Source organism: Symsagittifera roscoffensis, chromosome 2 (assembly GCF_963678635.1).
Source record: "Symsagittifera roscoffensis chromosome 2, txSymRosc1.1, whole genome shotgun sequence".
Classification (NCBI taxonomy): Eukaryota; Metazoa; Xenacoelomorpha; order Acoela; family Convolutidae; genus Symsagittifera; species Symsagittifera roscoffensis.
Genome location: NC_087063.1, coordinates 5,490,230 through 5,510,316, shown reverse-complemented (window position 1 = coordinate 5,510,316; position 20,087 = coordinate 5,490,230). Strand labels below are relative to the sequence as shown.

Genomic DNA, 20,087 nt, shown 5'->3' with positions numbered 1-20,087 from the left:
CCAACAATGAGAAATAAATTCTTCTTCTTCTTCGACACAAGTACTACATGAAATTCATGGAGAGCAAAATTGGAAAAATAGAGGTAGCAACTTTCCAAATCGAAAACAATCTTATTTGGAAAATTGGTAATCTACTTGCCTTAAATTAAATAACGCTTGAGAATAACAGTATTCGTTCGTCGACTTTAAAAAATCAGAGAAATATGATAACTTCTTTGTCAAGCCAGTCCCATGATCAAACCACTATAACAGCAACCGATATAAAAAATGATCACAAATGAAAAATCTATTTAAACCTGACTTAAGGGCAGCCATATCTTTCAGATAGCATACAAATGTTCCGTTGAAATACTTCAATGAAAAACCGTAAATTTATTTGAAGAAAAAACCACCCGAGAACAAATAATCTGTCACTTTCTTCGAAAGTTGGAACACAGGAAAGATCTTTGTAACTAACTATTTCGTAGAACGGAATTAATTTTGATGATAGGCTTTTAAATAAATCATAATTGTTGTGTAGAGCAGGAAAGGGGAACTTTCAAAATTAAAAATGTGTTGAAAGCACTTGGTCTCTTTGAAAGCACTTATTAAAAATGTGTTGGTTTTAAAGAGAGCTTCAAGAGGATTTCCTTTTGTGGAAGAACCATGCGAAAAATTGAATAACGCTTCCAAGTTAACTTTGGCTTTTGTGTAGACAATTTTTTTAAAAATCATACTTCAATTCATGCTTCGAGAAAATTACTCATGTACATAAGGGCCCACGTTTGATAATACTTTCTAATGATGCTGCCAAAAGGAGCTCTGTAATGAGCTGTTCTACGCCTTAAGGACTTGTTATACGTACATATTCCAAAGGCTCTTCTAATGTCCCTCCCCCCCCCCCCCCGCCCTATTACGCTCGAGCCGCTACAAATCAAGCAATTCACTTTTTACCTATTTCTAACAAAAAAAATAAATCATCTAAAAATAAATTCTTGTCAATTTAGCACCATGTAGAGATTCGAATTAAGTGATAGAATTAAAGCTACTTTGAACCAAATCGAGACCGATTCATCCATTTACTATTTCTGTAACTTCGCAACCAATATTGAAGATAGTTGCTTCAACAATTATCAAAAGTTAAAGTACAAATAGGAAGCGTTTACTTCCTTTATCTTGAGTCACCTATTTACATTTTAAGTCACTAAAACAATGAAATTAAAACAACTGCCACAATCAAATTCACGTAACACAATAAACTACAACTGAAACTGTAAATTCGGCTTTCGATTTTTCGCAATGGAGTGTGAAGCGCTCGTATTGGGCAAATTTTCCTTATTCTCGTCAGTTTTCGAAATACTCGGAGCACAAATGAAGAAATTATTACCATAAACATCCGCAGAACTTCCTTGCATGTACGGTTTGAAATAAGAATCGTATTCGGGCGGAATAGATTTCGTCGTACTTTTCTCCGCGAATGTTTCGTTGATGAATTTCCGGTGGAATTGCACGTCAACAGGCACCTCGAGAATAACACTTAGTAGAGAAGGTATGTTCGCGAGACTTATCTTTTCATACGTGCTTTTCTCCCTTCCCAAAATCTCCCCTAAAATCACAAAAATGACTGTCAATGGCTTTGGGGGCGCTCGCCCTAGGAGACGCGTTTGGACCTCGGAATAAAAAACATACGACATTGACGTATTTGGGATAGCATCAATCGGATGACACAATTAAGCGATGTATCAGGTGATAGCATTTTTTGGCCTGTTATTTTTCCAAATTTTGCCAGCGGCGCAGAAAATTTGGTGAAAACAGGGTCTTTTTAGTGCTTTGCTTTGGCAGAGCTCGGAAAATCAATGTAGTCGACCAAAAAAAAGGTCGACAAAATTTTCGAAAATTTTTTAAAAATTGACCATCCCCTCTCGAGAAAATCCTAGATCCGCTCCTGCTTAGATTGACATATATCTGATTTTATTTGACATATAAATCCGACTCCTGGTAATAACAAGACTGTTTTTGCCTTTAAATAACTGCCTTCTATGGCTCAATAGCTTTCCTTAACTCGCTTCGGATTAACTTCTTTGAATAATGAGAGAAAGTTGCAAACCAAAGCGCGCAATAATTCATTCCACGTAAATTTGTGAACATTGAAAAGATGTAAAATTTTATTTCTGGTCTCAAGACATCAATATCTTTCAGATGATATAAAAATTTATTGCGAAACCTATATGAACAGTATGTTTATACTATCCGATTTGTATAAAAGTTAGCATGCATGCTGATTACTCAATTCAAAATCCAGGTGGTCTTCCTCGAAAATATAACTGCTCTCATAAAATCCATTTTTGGTGGGAGGTTATGGAATGGGGGTCAATAAAGGGGCAATTAAAGAGCCGACTGCTCGTATCAGAGCAAAATGATGAATGATTTAATGGCTGCCTTTTAATGCCTTTTAAGTAGATTTTGATTTAAAAAAAGAAAATGAACAATTTTCGATTATTTTTTTCTGATTTGGAAAATTTTCCCTCACAAAAATGCACAGTATAATTTGATAAACTTTGCATTCAGTAAATCTTAACTGGGCCACATAAAATAGTTTCTGAGCCGGGTTAGTTTGCCACTTACGCGTTAACTGACAGAACAAAACATATCGCGCGCTCATTATTTCAAATTGACGAAAAAGGATCGCTGGAGAAGGCGGATTTATTGGGAGAGGCAGACGCCTTTTCCTCCATCCCCTTTTCTCCCCCCAAGAAATTCATCCCTGTGCCGACCCAAAATGAACCCCCTTTGTACTATTTTTAGATATTTATTCTGGCTGACGGATAAAAAAAAATTCTAAAGGCGCCATCGGCACCAATATTTACTAATTTTGCGGGGACAATTTTTGGTCAAAATTTCTTAACAGTGCTATTACCGCCTTTTTGGCCAGTTTTTTCAAAAGTTTGTCTTCAACGCAGAAAACTTGGCCAAAACAGGGTCTTTAAAGTGCATTGGGAGAGCTCGAAAAATCAATTTGGACGACCTAAAAAAAAGGTCGACAAAAATTTTGACAATTTTTGGAAATCCCCCCTCGAGAAAATCCTAGATCCACCCCTGCTTGAACTGTTTCATAAAAGTTTTTCGGAAGCACGCAGTCAAGCAATGTGATGTTACTTTTAAAAATACTTCATTCCATGAATCGATTCCCAAATTTAAAGATTTCCTAAGCCAGCTAATCATGCAATACGTGTCGAAAGTTACGTTTTTCCGTTCGCAAAAAAACTAAGTTTTTTTTTTAAAGCATTCTAATAAAGCGATAAAACTACATAGAACGAATACGTTCGCGAAAAATTTAAGTTTTTCTGAGCGAGCTTTTCAGGCGATAGAACTTTGAAGTACTTCCGCGTTACTAATCACGAAAAAATGTCAATTATCCGGCAAGCTACTAAAGGGATGGAATTTTGAAAGATTTCAAGTTATTTTACAGAGCGAATCGGCAAGCAGAAAAACGGAAATTTTTCAAAGCGAACTATTCAAGCAATAAAATTTTGAAATAATTCAAATTATTTCAAAGAGCGTTCGTCTCGCAAAAAAAAAATTTCTTAGCAAGCTACTCGAGGGATGAAACTATAAAATAAGTCAAGTTATTCCATAGAAGGAACCATTTCACGGAACCATTTCGCACACCGTAACTTTTCTAAGCAAGCTATTGCACCGATGAAATTTCTGGCTCGCCAGAAGTTTATTATCTCTAAGCTATTCCAGCAATAAAACCGTGAAAATGTTCACGTTTTCCGAGGAGGGAATTGGTTTTCAAAAAGTTGAAATCTTGCTAAGCAAGCGAAGAAAATTTGAAAAATATTATGTTATTCTGCAGCACAAATTGGTTCGCAAAAAGCTTGAGATTTTCTATGCACGCTATTCAAGCGATGAAACTTTCAACTAAGTTATTTTAGAGATGGAAGCAATTTGCAGCAAATTGAAGTTTTTAAGCAAGCTATCCAAGCGTTGAAACCCTGAACTTATTCCTTATATTTCATATAGCGAATCGGTTATAAAAAAAACTTTTTGAACGAGCTATTGAAGGGATGAAACTTAAATATACATTGGTATTTCATTGATCCAATAAGTTCGCGAAAAACTTATCATCTCTTTGCAAGCAACTCTAAATTTAACAAAAAAAGCCAACAAGGCTATAGTGGTGATTTAAATTAACCGGACAAAACGCCTTAAACTTGAATTTTAAAACGCGTTTTTCTCAAATTGGGTTGAGTTTAGGTGAAAACTAATGGATACAAAACTTGCTTAAAACTTCAGCAGAATTAATATGGTGTAATTTGTTTTGCAAAATTCGGGCCCAAACTTTTACCCCAAAAATGGGTCATTTTGGCTTTAGTACCGAAGACAGCAACAAGTACTGAAGAGAGCAACATTACCACAAGCAGGGTGAGATTGGGCCTATTGTTGAGCATGTACTTCAGAAAACTGAATTATTAATGAAACAGTTTGACCAACATCCAAGAAACAGTCAACATAATGAGCTGTGAAGAGAGGATCTCTGCTGATGAGGCAAAGCGGAATTTCGCACCACTTGCGATAACTCACAAAAAATAAAGGCAAGCTAGTCGCCAAGAACCGAACGACACATAAGCGACTCAGTCGAATTTTTTTGAAAAAGGTCCAAACATTTGTATAGAACAAAATTGAGTTCCTCTTACAGATACATCTGCCAGTCGCGAGTTCAAAAAATTTACTAAGCAAACAGTAAGTTTCTATGCACGCTATTCAAGCAATGAAACTTTCAACTAAGTTATTTTAGAGATGGAATCATTTTGCAGCAAATTGAAGTTTTTAAGCAAGCTATCCAAGCGTTGAAACCCTGAACTTATTCCTTATATTTCATGCAGCGAATCGGTTATAAAAAAAAACTTTCTAAACGAGCTATTTAAGTGATGAAACTTTAATATACATTGGTATTTCATTGATCGAATAAGTTCGCGAAAAACTTATCATCTCTTTGCAAGCAACTCTAAATTTAACAAAAAAAGCCAACAAGGCTACAGTGCTGATTTAAATTAACCGGACAAAACGCCTTAAACTTGAAAAGTAAAACGCGTTTTTCTCAAATTGGGTTTAGTTTAGGTGGAAACTTATCGAGACAAAACTTGCTTAAAACTTCAGCAGAATTAATATGGTGTAATTTGTTTTGCAAAATACGGGCCCAAAATTTTGCCCAAAAAATGGGTCATTTTGGCTTTTCTTAGTTCATCAAAAATTACGCCGAGAATAACGAGTCGATCACAGACATAATTATATCAAAGTGAGCCCCTTACGTAGCCCAACAAATTTTAAGAAGGTTATAATCTCCAAAACATTGTATAAATTAATTTATTATTGTTTGATAGACAAAAAAGGTCGTTTTTACTATATAAAATACCCACTTTTGATTTAAAAACTAATATTAAACGGTTTGCAAATTTTTTTGGAGAATAAACCCTTCTTAAAGTTTGTTGGGCTACGTAAGGGGCTCACTTTGATATAATTATGTCTGTAATCGACTCGTTATTCTCGGCGTAATTTTTGATGAACTAAGAAAAGCCAAAATGACCCATTTTTGGGGTAAAAAATTGGGCCCGAATTTCGCAAAATAAATTACAACATATTTATTCTGCTTAAATTTTAAGCATGTTTTTTCTTCATAAGTTTTCACCTAAACTCAACCCAATTTGAGAAAAACGCGTTTTAAATTTCAAGTTTAGCTCGTTTTGTCCGGTTAATTTAAATCAGCACTGTACAACAACAAAAACTTCACGCATATTATTGATCAATTCAACATCAGCCTTAAAAATAATATTTGCGCGCATCGACATTCGAATGCGGGCCTTCTGATTAGTAAGCGACATTAAACCACAGAATCCTGACTACACATCTTTTTTTCATAAGCAACACAGATAGCAACGCATTGTTGCGCAACCATAGCCAGAAATGGTCTATGCCATATTCTCGGACATAATTGTCCAAAAAAGTCAGGGAAAGTACCGAAGAGAGCAACATTACTACAAGCAGGGTGAGGTTGGGCCTATTGACGAGCACGTGCTTCAGAAAATTGAGTTATGAATGAAACAGAGTTTGACCAACATCCAAGAGACATTATCAACATGAGCTGTGAAGCGAGGACTACTTGCTCACAGAAACTACCTATGCTGATGAGGCAAAGCGGAATTTGGCATCACTTGCGATAACTCACAAAAAAAGGCAAGCTAGCCGCCAAGAACCGAACGACACATAAGCGACTCAGTCGAATTTTTTTGAAAAAGGTCCAAACATTTGTATAGAACAAAATTGAGTTCCTCTTACAGATACATCTGCCAGTCGCGAGTTCAAAAAATTTACTAAGCAAACAGTAAGTTTCTATGCACGCTATTCAAGCAATGAAACTTTCAACTAAGTTATTTTAGAGATGGAATCATTTTGCAGCAAATTGAAGTTTTTAAGCAAGCTATCCAAGCGTTGAAACCCTGAACTTATTCCTTATATTTCATGCAGCGAATCGGTTATAAAAAAAAACTTTCTAAACGAGCTATTTAAGTGATGAAACTTTAATATACATTGGTATTTCATTGATCGAATAAGTTCGCGAAAAACTTATCATCTCTTTGCAAGCAACTCTAAATTTAACAAAAAAAGCCAACAAGGCTACAGTGCTGATTTAAATTAACCGGACAAAACGCCTTAAACTTGAAAAGTAAAACGCGTTTTTCTCAAATTGGGTTTAGTTTAGGTGGAAACTTATCGAGACAAAACTTGCTTAAAACTTCAGCAGAATTAATATGGTGTAATTTGTTTTGCAAAATACGGGCCCAAAATTTTGCCCAAAAAATGGGTCATTTTGGCTTTTCTTAGTTCATCAAAAATTACGCCGAGAATAACGAGTCGATCACAGACATAATTATATCAAAGTGAGCCCCTTACGTAGCCCAACAAATTTTAAGAAGGTTATAATCTCCAAAACATTGTATAAATTAATTTATTATTGTTTGATAGACAAAAAAGGTCGTTTTTACTATATAAAATACCCACTTTTGATTTAAAAACTAATATTAAACGGTTTGCAAATTTTTTTGGAGAATAAACCCTTCTTAAAGTTTGTTGGGCTACGTAAGGGGCTCACTTTGATATAATTATGTCTGTAATCGACTCGTTATTCTCGGCGTAATTTTTGATGAACTAAGAAAAGCCAAAATGACCCATTTTTGGGGTAAAAAATTGGGCCCGAATTTCGCAAAATAAATTACAACATATTTATTCTACTTAAATTTTAAGCATGTTTTTTCTTCATAAGTTTTCACCTAAACTCAACCCAATTTGAGAAAAACGCGTTTTAAATTTCAAGTTTAGCTCGTTTTGTCCGGTTAATTTAAATCAGCACTGTACAACAACAAAAACTTCACGCATATTATTGATCAATTCAACATCAGCCTTAAAAATAATATTTGCGCGCATCGACATTCGAATGCGGGCCTTCTGATTAGTAAGCGACATTAAACCACAGAATCCTGACTACACATCTTTTTTTCATAAGCAACACAGATAGCAACGCATTGTTGCGCAACCATAGCCAGAAATGGTCTATGCCATATTCTCGGACATAATTGTCCAAAAAAGTCAGGGAAAGTACCGAAGAGAGCAACATTACTACAAGCAGGGTGAGGTTGGGCCTATTGATGAGCACGTGCTTCAGAAAATTGAGTTATGAATGAAACAGAGTTTGACCAACATCCAAGAGACATTATCAACATGAGCTGTGAAGCGAGGACTACTTGCTCACAGAAACTACCTATGCTGATGAGGCAAAGCGGAATTTGGCATCACTTGCGATAACTCACAAAAAAAGGCAAGCTAGTCGCCAAGAACCGAACGACACATAAGCGACTCAGTCGAATTTTTTTGAAAAAGGTCCAAACATTTGTATAGAACAAAATTGAGTTCCTCTTACAGATACATCTGCCAGTCGCGAGTTCAAAAAATTTACTAAGCAAACAGTAAGTTTCTATGCACGCTATTCAAGCAATGAAACTTTCAACTAAGTTATTTTAGAGATGGAATCATTTTGCAGCAAATTGAAGTTTTTAAGCAAGCTATCCAAGCGTTGAAACCCTGAACTTATTCCTTATATTTCATGCAGCGAATCGGTTATAAAAAAAAACTTTCTAAACGAGCTATTTAAGTGATGAAACTTTAATATACATTGGTATTTCATTGATCGAATAAGTTCGCGAAAAACTTGATCATCTCTTTGCAAGCAACTCTAAATTTAACAAAAAAAGCCAACAAGGCTACAGTGCTGATTTAAATTAACCGGACAAAACGCCTTAAACTTGAAAAGTAAAACGCGTTTTTCTCAAATTGGGTTTAGTTTAGGTGGAAACTTATCGAGACAAAACTTGCTTAAAACTTCAGCAGAATTAATATGGTGTAATTTGTTTTGCAAAATACGGGCTCAAAATTTTGCCCAAAAAATGGGTCATTTTGGCTTTTCTTAGTTCATCAAAAATTACGCCGAGAATACGAGTCGATCACAGACATAATTATATCAAAGTGAGCCCCTTACGTAGCCCAACAAATTTTAAGAAGGTTATAATCTCCAAAACATTGTATAAATTAATTTATTATTGTTTGATAGACAAAAAAGGTCGTTTTTACTATATAAAATACCCACTTTTGATTTAAAAACTAATATTAAACGGTTTGCAAATTTTTTTGGAGAATAAACCCTTCTTAAAGTTTGTTGGGCTACGTAAGGGGCTCACTTTGATATAATTATGTCTGTAATCGACTCGTTATTCTCGGCGTAATTTTTGATGAACTAAGAAAAGCCAAAATGACCCATTTTTGGGGTAAAAAATTGGGCCCGAATTTCGCAAAATAAATTACAACATATTTATTCTGCTTAAATTTTAAGCATGTTTTTTCTTCATAAGTTTTCACCTAAACTCAACCCAATTTGAGAAAAACGCGTTTTAAATTTCAAGTTTAGCTCGTTTTGTCCGGTTAATTTAAATCAGCACTGTACAACAACAAAAACTTCACGCATATTATTGATCAATTCAACATCAGCCTTAAAAATAATATTTGCGCGCATCGACATTCGAATGCGGGCCTTCTGATTAGTAAGCGACATTAAACCACAGAATCCTGACTACACATCTTTTTTTCATAAGCAACACAGATAGCAACGCATTGTTGCGCAACCATAGCCAGAAATGGTCTATGCCATATTCTCGGACATAATTGTCCAAAAAAGTCAGGGAAAGTACCGAAGAGAGCAACATTACTACAAGCAGGGTGAGGTTGGGCCTATTGATGAGCACGTGCTTCAGAAAATTGAGTTATGAATGAAACAGAGTTTGACCAACATCCAAGAGACATTATCAACATGAGCTGTGAAGCGAGGACTACTTGCTCACAGAAACTACCTATGCTGATGAGGCAAAGCGGAATTTGGCATCACTTGCGATAACTCACAAAAAAAGGCAAGCTAGCCGCCAAGAATCTAACGACACAAAATTCACTTAGCAAACAAAACGTTTCTTGCCTGGTTTTGGGATGAATGGAATATAGTCATATATTACTCTACATAATTGTAGGTAGGCTTGGTGAAAGGTGAGCTTCACCATTGAAAAGTCCGATTTTCCGATATCATTGTCTTTGTCCACGGGATCCTGTATCGATAAAGTTGAATCTGAAAACATCAAATCAAGTTCAATTACTTCAGAAGACAATGAAGACCTTATGCAGGTAGCAGAGATTATTTCTATCATCGCATTAATTAACTTGAAAACCAATCAATTTAGCTTTCGGAAGCCATTTTAGTTTGACATTGAATAATAAATGGCTCACTGAAACCGAGGAAAATAATATAAGCCAGAAGATTGAGCTGCACTATGTAAAACTAAACGTCTCTAAACTAAACTAAGCAATTTTGATATAATTTACTATCTGAGTAACCAGAAAATCTAGATTATAAAACGCGATACATCCGAAAATAAGCAAACAAAACACAGTTGACAAGATTTCCACTACCAAATTCTGGCGACTTACAGTTGACATTTGCGCTGTCGTTGTAACATCTTGGTTCGTAGAAACCACCGTCAAGGACATTAATTGTACACCGCTCGTGATTAAAATTTTTGCCGTACAGCTCAAAAAACTCGATTAGAAGCACCCCAAGATTAACTTCTTGATTTTGCCAATCAGCTTTTCGTGGATGCAATTGTAGCATATTAACTATCATCAACACTAGGCTGTATGAATTGATACCTCCGGTGTATACTTCAAGAAGTTGTCGAAGACTCAAAAACTGCTTCAAAACAAAAAGCAAATAAGGAAGCTGCGGGTATTTTCTGATTTGCTGAGCTGTAAACTTAGCGCTCTCACTGTGGTTGCGAAGATTAATTCCAATGTCGATTTTATACAACGTCACACGATCAGTACATTTGATAATTGGGGTTTGAGCTTCTTCCAAAACTGTTATGAAATCAGAAGAGCAAATTCCGTCTGAAAGTATGGCATTTCGCAAGCTATGTAAAACCCTAATTGTGTCTGCTTGAGTATCGCCTAGGTCTTCAAGTGATACGCAAAGATCTATATCACTCGTAGGTAAATACAATCCAGTTTTGGAGCTTCCAAAAACTTCGAACGAAGCGTTAGGCCAAGTCCTTGAAACTACTTTTTGGACACGTTCAATGAGATCAATGCGACTAACATGCTCAGCTCTAGTGGGACACATATAGTTGAAGTAGTCAATAATTTCCTGGTGCAGACTCACTGGATCATAGTCGTATGACGCAATTTTCGCCTCTGATATCCAAGGGTATTGCCATTTAATAAGTTGACTTAGTGAGGCTTTAGCTTGATTGCTGGTACTAATTTCTTCCATCATTTCAAATGTAACTGAAATGAACCCAAACTGGCTATAGCGTTTTCGAACTTATTGGCATTGAAGTTTAAAAAATCCTTGAAAACCAATCTAGTGATGTCAACTCAGGCCCCATAGGATTCTGTTAGCAAAATTCGGCTTATAGCGCAGAATATATTGAAAAGCAGCATATAGAGCAAAACTTCTTCAATCATTAAAACACACATTTAAGCATTAATTTATGCAATACGGACCTTATCTAGATTGAAACTGTAGTGCCGTTTTATGTGATCTACAAGAATACGCTATTATCAGTATCTATTTATTTGGGTCAAGGCATATTTATGATAGAAAGAGTAGTAGATTGAAACTCTGAAGCTACATGGGAAAAAAAGAACATATTTTTACCCTCGGTTTACAACCCAATTTACAAATATATCATTAATCAATTGTGGTCGTAATTCCTGAGTACACGTTGCGGGATAGAGTCATCTTTAAATAGTTTCAGGTTAAATGATTTGCGGGGTAGCCGTGGTGACCCCTTTTTCATGGTTGTGATTATTGGAGCGAGCTCATTACATCTGGCACTTGAAGATTGTAACGTTTCCTCCCAAATCGAAATCGAATAAAATCGTACGAAACATCTTGAGAGACGAAATTAATAGAAACGAGTCTGTAATTATCTGGCACGACGTAATAAATAATTCGATTTCAAAACATCCATTCAATCCAAGGACTCCCCTTACTGCCAATCGACTAGTATCAGAAATCAAACCCCTAATCAATTCGCATCCTCGAATTGAAGGCCTTGTCTATTGTCAGAGAGACGGTGCACCCTATATTCTTGAAGATCTAAGAAAACTTCCGATACCAGTTGTTCAAGTTACAACAGACATAATTTCGAATTCGAAACAACAGGACAAAGATCTACTTGAAGGATACAGAGAACTGCATCAGGAAACCGCACTTGAAATCAAAACTTTAGCTATAATACGAAACAACAATAGCAACTTGAGTGATATCATAAAGAAGAAAAAGAAACCGTCAAAAAAACAACGAGAAGCACGAAGGAAACGAGAACAGAAATAAATTGTGAGTTTAAATTTCAATTCGTGACGGGACTGGGCTTAATTGTCCAGGCTTGGATCAAATTTAAATTTCAATTCGTGACGGGACTGGGCTTAATTGTCCAGGCTTGGATCAAATATAAATTTCAATTCGTGACGGGACTGGGCTTAATTGTCCAGGCTTGGATCAAATTGTAAATAAATTTTCTCTATCCCATTTTCTCCTTCTCTCTGTATCCACCAATATGACTAAAAATTGCAAAACGTGCAAAAAACCCATAAATGCCAGGGACAGATATTTCAGTTGTGTATCTTGCAATGCTCAAATGCATCTTGAGAGCACCTGCACTGGTCTTACTAACACCGCCATCAATGGCATAAAAGACTTGGGTTTAAACGCAATGCTTCTATGCGACACATGTGTAACTAATAACGAAAGAGATAACTTCATAAAGTGTAGGACCATGATGCAAATGAACGAGAAAATTGAAAAAGAGAGTGAGGGAATACAAGCACGTCTTGAAAATATGGAAAAAAGGCTGACGGCATTGGTTGATGAAAAAGTCGAAAACGCTACAAAAACCACATGCTAAAAACTGGAAAAAAGCTATGCAGATGTACTCAGTGTGAAACCTGTTAAAGATGTGAAAGCTCAACCAGGAGCTGGAAAAGAAGTAAAACAAGAAATACATCATAATATCAATAAAAGCTTCCGTATACAGGGGATCAGAGAAGATCCCGAGAAATCAAAAGGCGAAAATTTTGTCCCCACAACCGAAAAAGTATATGAGGTACTAAAAAAGTTAGGAGTTAAACCACAAATTGAAGAAATAAAAAGGCTAGGGAAAATCAGCAAAGAGCGCATCAAGTCAAGAACCTTATTAATAACTCTGTCAACGGAGCATGAAGCACGATTGGTGCTGGCAAAGAGCTTCGAAAAAAGAGATGAGCTGCGAGATGAGGAAATTTACCTTCTGCCAGCATTATCGAAAGAAGATGCGAGGAAGGAAACCCTATGCTTAAAAAGAGAAATTCTAGACGAAGGAGTCCCAAAGGAGAAAATCAAAATCAGGAATTTCGAGCTGTTCAATGATGGGAAAAAAGAGATGATAGAAGCAGAACAAGCAGATGATGCTTAGAGCTTTCTCAACATCCTGCTAATGAATGTAAGAAGTCTCATAAATCTCGAACGACGAATGAAGTTTGCAAATGCTATAGCAACATCAAACTATGACATGATATGTCTCTGCGAGACTTGGTTAAATGAAAACATTGCATCATCTGAACTAAAGCTAAATGAATACAGTATTTATAGATCAGAACGACAAACAGCCAAAGATCAAAATTTGCATGGTGGAGTACTAATGGCAGTGAAACAAACATTTTCATCTAAATTATTGCCAAATAAGCAACCTGAATGTTGTTTAACTTGCAGCATCCAAATAAACGATAAGCGAATTATTGTCTGCTGTTTTTACAATCCACATTCGACCAGCAAATATCGCTATTGTCTAGGCGATTTCGCACAAATATTAAATGAAATCGAGAAATCAAATCAATCAACTGCAACAATTATTTGCGGAGATGTAAATTTTCCAAATGCAAACTGGATTGACTATAGTAGCAAGGAAAATGAAGAAAACTCAATAATTGAACTAATCGAGCAACATCAGTTCGAGCAGGCAATAGATTTTCCAACTTGTGGCAAAAACATCCTAGACATTACATTATTCAAAAATTGTCACATTCATCCGACTCCTGACGAAAATTTCTCAAAAATTTACAATTGCTCCGACCACAAAGCAATCAGCATTCTAATTGAATGTCCTCACCATGAGCTAAAAGTCGCTTTTGAAAACTTTCGAAGCTTCGGTAGCGTGGACTATAACGAAATCAAGAAATCAATACTAAGTGAGCCTTTCTCACCAGTATGTCACACAAACATCAACAGAATGTGCGAGGAACTTTACGACTATTTGGAAAATTTGGTAAACCAACATGTGCCTAGAAGAACGAGACGTCGCCAATCACTTCCGCCATGGGTTACGCCAAGTACCTCAAACCTCATGAACAAACTGCGAACACAAACTAGAATATACAAATTGAAACCTACAAGCTACCGCAGAAATCTCATTCTATCTCTAAATAAAATGGTTGAAGAAGCAGTAGAGGAAGATAGAGTAAACTATCAGGAAAATTTGATGTCCACTCGTAACACACATTTAATTTTCAAACACTTTAAGAAACTGAAAAAATCAGAAACTCTCCCAAAGACTATGATCAAGGACGAAATAGCTGTTACCAAAGCCAAAGAAAAAGTGAACTTTTTGAATGAATATTTTCACTCTGTCTTTTCGCCCAAATCAAGCTTCAACCTCAGTGATATGAAGTGCGAAAACACGATATTGAGTAACTTCAGTATCTCAAAAACATATTTGAACCAAATTATAACAGAGCTGGACATAACAAAATCGCGGGGCCCAGATGGATTCCCACCAATTTTCTTCCAGCGAACGGCCAGAGAAATGACCACAGTTTTGCATTGCGTTTTTAAAAACATCAAGAGGGTAAGGAAAATACCAGATAAATGGAAAGTTGCGGCTGTGTCGCCTATTTACAAGAAAGGTGACAAACGACTAATGGAAAACTACCGGCCGGTGTCACTCCTAAATATCATGAGTAAAATCCTGGAAAAATGCATGTATCCAGCGTTGTATGACCATTTCATTAAATTTCTCACAAGAAGTCAGCACGGTTTTGTTAAAAACCGTTCAGTTGTTACAAACATGTTATCTTTCTTGAAAGAAATCTACGAAGCTATTATTGACAAGAACGCTGAAAACCATGTGATCGCATTCTATACCGACTTCTCTAAGGCATTCGACAAAGTCCCACATTATGAACTACTAAAGAAAATGAGCAACATTGGAGTTGCAGGCTGTTTCCTTGAAATAATCGCAGACTATCTCAGCAACAGGAAACAATTTGTTCGTGCTGACAATTTCTCATCAGAAACTTTAGAAATTACAAGTGGCGTACCACAAGGATCGTTGATTGGTCCATTATTCTTCTGTATCTTCATAAATGATCTTCGTGAAGTATTGAAAATTAGTGACCGATTTATCTTTGCAGACGACCTAAAATTACTAGCAGTGAATGTAGACACAAAGGACATCCAGCAGGACCTAAAAAGCGTTGAAAACTGGGTAGACAAAAACAAGATGAGTCTGGCACTGGACAAATGTTTTAAAGTCGAATTTAGAGGAAATCAACACGAATTCATTCTTTGTGAAACAGCAGTGGAAAGCTCGAATGTGATAAAGGATCTAGGAATACATGTGTCCAAACATTTAACATGGACAACCCATATTGACTCAAGAATGTCGAAAGCGAATAAAACGTTCTATTGCATCCGCAGAAACTTAGAACTCAAAGTCAAAATGCGCATAAAACTTGGTCTGTACAAATCCTTATACTTCCTGTTCTAACGTATGGTCTAATTATTTGCAATATCTCGAGAAGCGACTTAGGGAGATTAGAAAGGTTCCAAAAGAAAGTCTTAAAATGGATCACGGGAAACGATTCTGACTATACAGAGCAGCTGAGATTGTTAAACATCCTGCCTCTTGCGTTGTTTCTCCAGCTGAACGAGTTACTGATGATGGCGAAATTCATGCATGAAGAAAACGATCACATTATGCTCCCAGCAAAAATTGAAAATCCAGGAAGAACGAAAGAAATGTTCAACCTAAACAAGACCAGAACTGAAAAAGCTAGAGGAGAGTTTACATTCACGACGTGCCGTCTAATAAACCGACTAAATCAGAAAATTGAATTTCGAGAAATGCGAGGCTTAAAGCGAAGATTGATACAGACGATGTGGAAGTTTTTCGACGATCAATTCTCAGAACAAAACAAGTGCACATGGGTCCTCTTCTGTGACTGCAACATGTGCCGAAATAACTGGACAAAATTTTGAGAACTTTGGGGATATCATCCCATCAGTATCCTACTGAAAATTCACAACAACAACAACAACAACAACCTCGGAGAGAGTCTTGGCTTTAAATTCTGTGAGTACTGTGTTCTTTTGGTAATGTATAGTTACACGGGATTATGTGGTTGGTAAATGCTGGAATGAAGCAGTTTTTTATCTGTTTTATCAGTAATCTTTCTCACTTAGGTGTTTTCTTTGATAACACCCCATTTTCTGATGGGAGATGCTTCAACAGAATTAAATTCAAAGTGGAAGAACATGTAGTTCTCTCTACATGAGACCTGAATGTCAGCTGCGCAAAAGTTATAACAAGAGTTCTGACTTATGTAACACACTCAATGTAAAAAACTGGTGTTCCAATCCCCCAGGTGTCACAGCCGAACTGTCAGTGGCACAAAGAACACAGAACTAAGCGACTTAGTAACAAAATCGACACGAAAAGAAGGGTTGGAAGATTCTGGAAGTATATTTTTTATAAAATCGAATATCCCCTTGCATTTCTCAGAAACGCTGAAATCGCTATTTTAATTTGTTGCAACGTGGCGAACACACAACAGCCGGATGGAACACAAACTGAGCACGAGAGCAAGTGCAGCCGGAAGGTTGAGAGGCAAATTCGGAACGGATTCGAACCATCGCGAACAGAGATAAGGAGAAGATAACGACGTTATATCTCGGTCAGATTGGAATCGGGAGCTCGGCGCATAGCCACTCTTAAACAGTAATATGTTTTCTAAACTGCTGTAATGAACTGAACGGATTGATTTATGTCAAGTCAAGTCAAGTTTTTTATGATCATTAGGCAGTGCCTCTTGTGGTCATTTCAAAGCTTCTTTCCTATCTCCGTTCGATGTCGTACATGTCAATTCCAATCGCTTTCCAATGTTTGTCCGTCCAGTTTCTACTTGAATTCGTCGATGGTCTTGCTTTGCACTGTTTCATGTGGCAGATTGTTCTGTGCCATTCTGCCAGACTGGCACAGCGCAACCTTCCGGCGGGACAGAAAAAGACGACTAAAGGCTTTACTAACAAAGAAGTGCTGCGAAGCAGGGTTGAAATATTCCGGACGTTTAAATTTTTAAAATTTCGATTGAGGGGCAAGTATTTCTGAAAAAGACGGCCATTTTGACGAAAAGGAACGAAAAAACAGAACAACGACAAATATAGTGAAAAACGGTCGTGCGGGAACACGAGAAAAACGGGGCCTCTTATCGTGGCAATAACACACGATAAGATCCTTAGCAGTGGAAATTAGTGGAAAAGGAAGCTTCAGTGGGGAAGGAATATTCCGCGGAACCCTCCCGTGCCACAAATTGGGAGAGATAAGAACGTTATCTAGAGAAGATTACAAGAGCGGAGGCTTGGTCCCCCAGAGACTGTTATATGTTGAAGGACTGCAGAAAACTAATGCCAGGAATGCCATAGAACTTTGAATTAATACCGGTATTATTTGATATTTTAGAGTATGAGTAGCTAGAAAGAGGAAAGGGTCAATCCATCTCCAATGGATTTAATATAGAACTGTCACACAAAAACATAATAAAATAGGGTATTCGAGCCGTGTTTTTAATAGCAATCACGTAGTCTGAGGATGCGAGACTCAGCTATGTGGTTGTGTTCGCATGTAAACGAAAGCTGATCAAAAGTCGTTTGACTGATGGCCTAAAAATAGTAACTTTTTACTTAGCCCTAAACAGACCAGAAAATCTACTGGCAAGGTCGAGACGTTGAAAAACGAGTAGGATTAGGGTAACTGACGCCTGCCAGTCGTTAAAAGGTACTTTTTCTACGCTCCGTCGCTGTGTAGTATTTGGGCGAATGTTACATAGACGTTTTTATGGCGCTCTGTGCCAGTCGGTCATATTTGGAAGTTTGACCTTGAGAGAAGCAAAAAACACTTGATTTTGGAGTGAAATTTAATTTTTCAAAATTTCGAATGGAACCTGTCATGCACGATTTTCTCGCGAGAACTGAAAATCAGAAAAAGAAGTGAGAACAATTTCAGAACAATTGAGTCGCATACGCGGGAAAGTCGCAAGAAAAAGCAGTAGGAAATTGCTATTCGCAATTTCCATCACAATAATAATCGAGAGTAGAGCTGTCCCATCTGTGACAGAGACGAGAGTATTACCTCGAATTGGATTGTTGTGATTGGAGTACTATTATTAACTGGACCAGAGTGAACCTTCGGTGGAAAGGTGGACAGCTAGAGTGTCCCAATTGTTCACAAGAAAACTATTGTCTAGAGTATAAACTCGTTCTCATTGTTAAAACTATAAAACATTAGACTCATTTAGTTACGTTATTTAATTCTTGAGTTAACTACCGACTGGATTATTTCCCACTTCTTGAGCGTGCTACAATGTGAGTCCTTAATTTAAATTCCTAGAGTGTGTTTTATAATTGTTATGTTGAGGTAAGGCGAGTTTTAGGTTGATCCATCTGAAATGGATCAAAGTTCCACTGTCTAATAAAAAGTAACTTAACGGATTGTTCCAACCCGGTTTTTAACGGCGTTCATGTATTTTGGGTATCTAGAGACCTAAGTATGGGGACGTTTCTAATTCTAGAGTGGGGGGATATTTTAGTAGTAGCCTTTAAGCTGTAACGGGTCGTAGTCTCATGTCACAAACGAACCGAACTGGCTCCGACCGTTCTTGAGGTAGAAAAACACAAGAGATGGTCTCCCTGACCCTTGAGCCAGTGGTTATAGGGCCTATTTTTCTTAAGCCTCATGTGTGACTGCAGTAGACGAATGTTACATAGTGTTTTTATGGCGCTCCTGGGTGTTTACGACATCAAGACTGCGGAGTCGAACCCACTTGAGACAGCTTCGGGCTGAATGCCCATCCTAGAGTACCGGCGGTACGGTTCGACAGGAACGTGCAAACCTTCCGGTTGTACCGTGATAGCTTTTTAAGAAAACTCGAGAAAATTTCCTGGTACGCTCTCCGAACGAGGCTTAGCTAACCGAGTAAAGGGGGGCAACTAGGGGTACAAAAACACGAGCAAAAAGACAAAAAGCAAAACAAAAACCAAAAAAGAATAGAAAAAGGAACAAAAACCATAAAACGAAAAAAGACAGTGACTTTGACACCAGATCAGTTGGATCAAACCTTTATATTAATTAAATAGTATACCCATACTGTTTTATAAGTTCGATCGTTTCGATCAACCTAGCAATTTAACCCAGTAACCGTAATAAAGTGCCCGAGTGTGGGGCGTTGTCAAGGGTTTTCAGATAGTTTGGAACTTAGCTGGACCAATAGGAGACTTCACTGGAAGAGGTGACCAGCCGAGTGGGAAAGTGGTTCAGGGACACTTGAGCTGAACCAATAGGAGACTTGACTGGAAGAGGTGACCAGCCGAGTGGGAAAGTGGTTCAGGGAAACTTGAGCTGAACCAATAGGAGACTGGACTGGAACAGGTGACCAGTCGAGTGGGAAAGCAGCCAAGAAGGATTTGGCAATTCTCGAGTTCTCAAGTTGGGCAGAACGGGTATCGTTAAAATCCACATTACATTATAGGAGATAAGCGTAAAATAGGATAAGCGACATCCCCCGGTTTTGAGGAACGTTTTTACTTGAGCAGGCCTGGAGACAGGTCTACGGTTTTCTCTTGAGAGGTTTAGCACCCGGCGCTTAAGGTAATTTTAGGCTTAAGAAGGGGGGCTAAAAAGGGGGGAGGTTAGAAGGGGGGCTGGTTAAGTTAGAGGTTGGCGGTTGTAAATTGTAAAAAGGAGGGAAATTAGAGTAACTAATTAGTCGACATCGTTGACTTAGTTACATTAGCCATAACACGCGTTGGTGATAATAGGTGAATATCCAAAATTCAACTCGAGTTAAGACTGGTACGCTGGTTGGTTTGGTAGGGGGGACCGGATATAGACAGCTTTTGTGATACCCCATAAGATCACTAGTGGGGGGAGGAAAACGCGTGGCAATTAGGTACCAGACATTTTTTTTTAGACGAAAGGTAGACATTGGTCACCTTTGAATTTCAGGTGGGCTCATTTTTCTGTTTTTATTATTTTTCTTACTTAGATTTTTGTTGCATTTTAGTGAGGATTTGTGTTTGGTTTTATACGAACAGGTGATCGCAAGATACCTGCGCACCTACATTGAAATAGAAACAACCAAAAAGA

The 20,087-nt window shown here is 37.3% G+C and overlaps 2 protein-coding genes across 2 annotated transcripts in view; both read right to left on the bottom strand.

Annotated features, from left to right (window-relative positions):
• LOC134839270 (radial spoke head protein 4 homolog A-like) overlaps positions 1 to 10,848 on the bottom strand; it is a 437,773-nt gene extending 426,925 nt beyond the window's left edge. The window contains exon 1 of the mRNA XM_063854768.1: positions 10,843 to 10,848. The gene's annotated coding sequence lies outside the window, so the exon portion shown is untranslated. The remainder of the gene's footprint in view (positions 1 to 10,842) is intronic.
• On the bottom strand, positions 9,531 to 10,903 carry LOC134839664 (terminal nucleotidyltransferase 4B-like). Its single transcript, XM_063855287.1, has 2 exons — positions 10,063 to 10,903; positions 9,531 to 9,703 (listed from the first exon to the last, which is right to left on the bottom strand). The coding sequence occupies exons 1-2, from the start codon at positions 10,901 to 10,903 to the stop codon at positions 9,534 to 9,536; spliced, it is 1,011 nt and encodes a 336-aa protein (XP_063711357.1). The 3' UTR covers positions 9,531 to 9,533.
• Between the last annotated feature and the right edge of the window lie 9,184 nt (positions 10,904 to 20,087).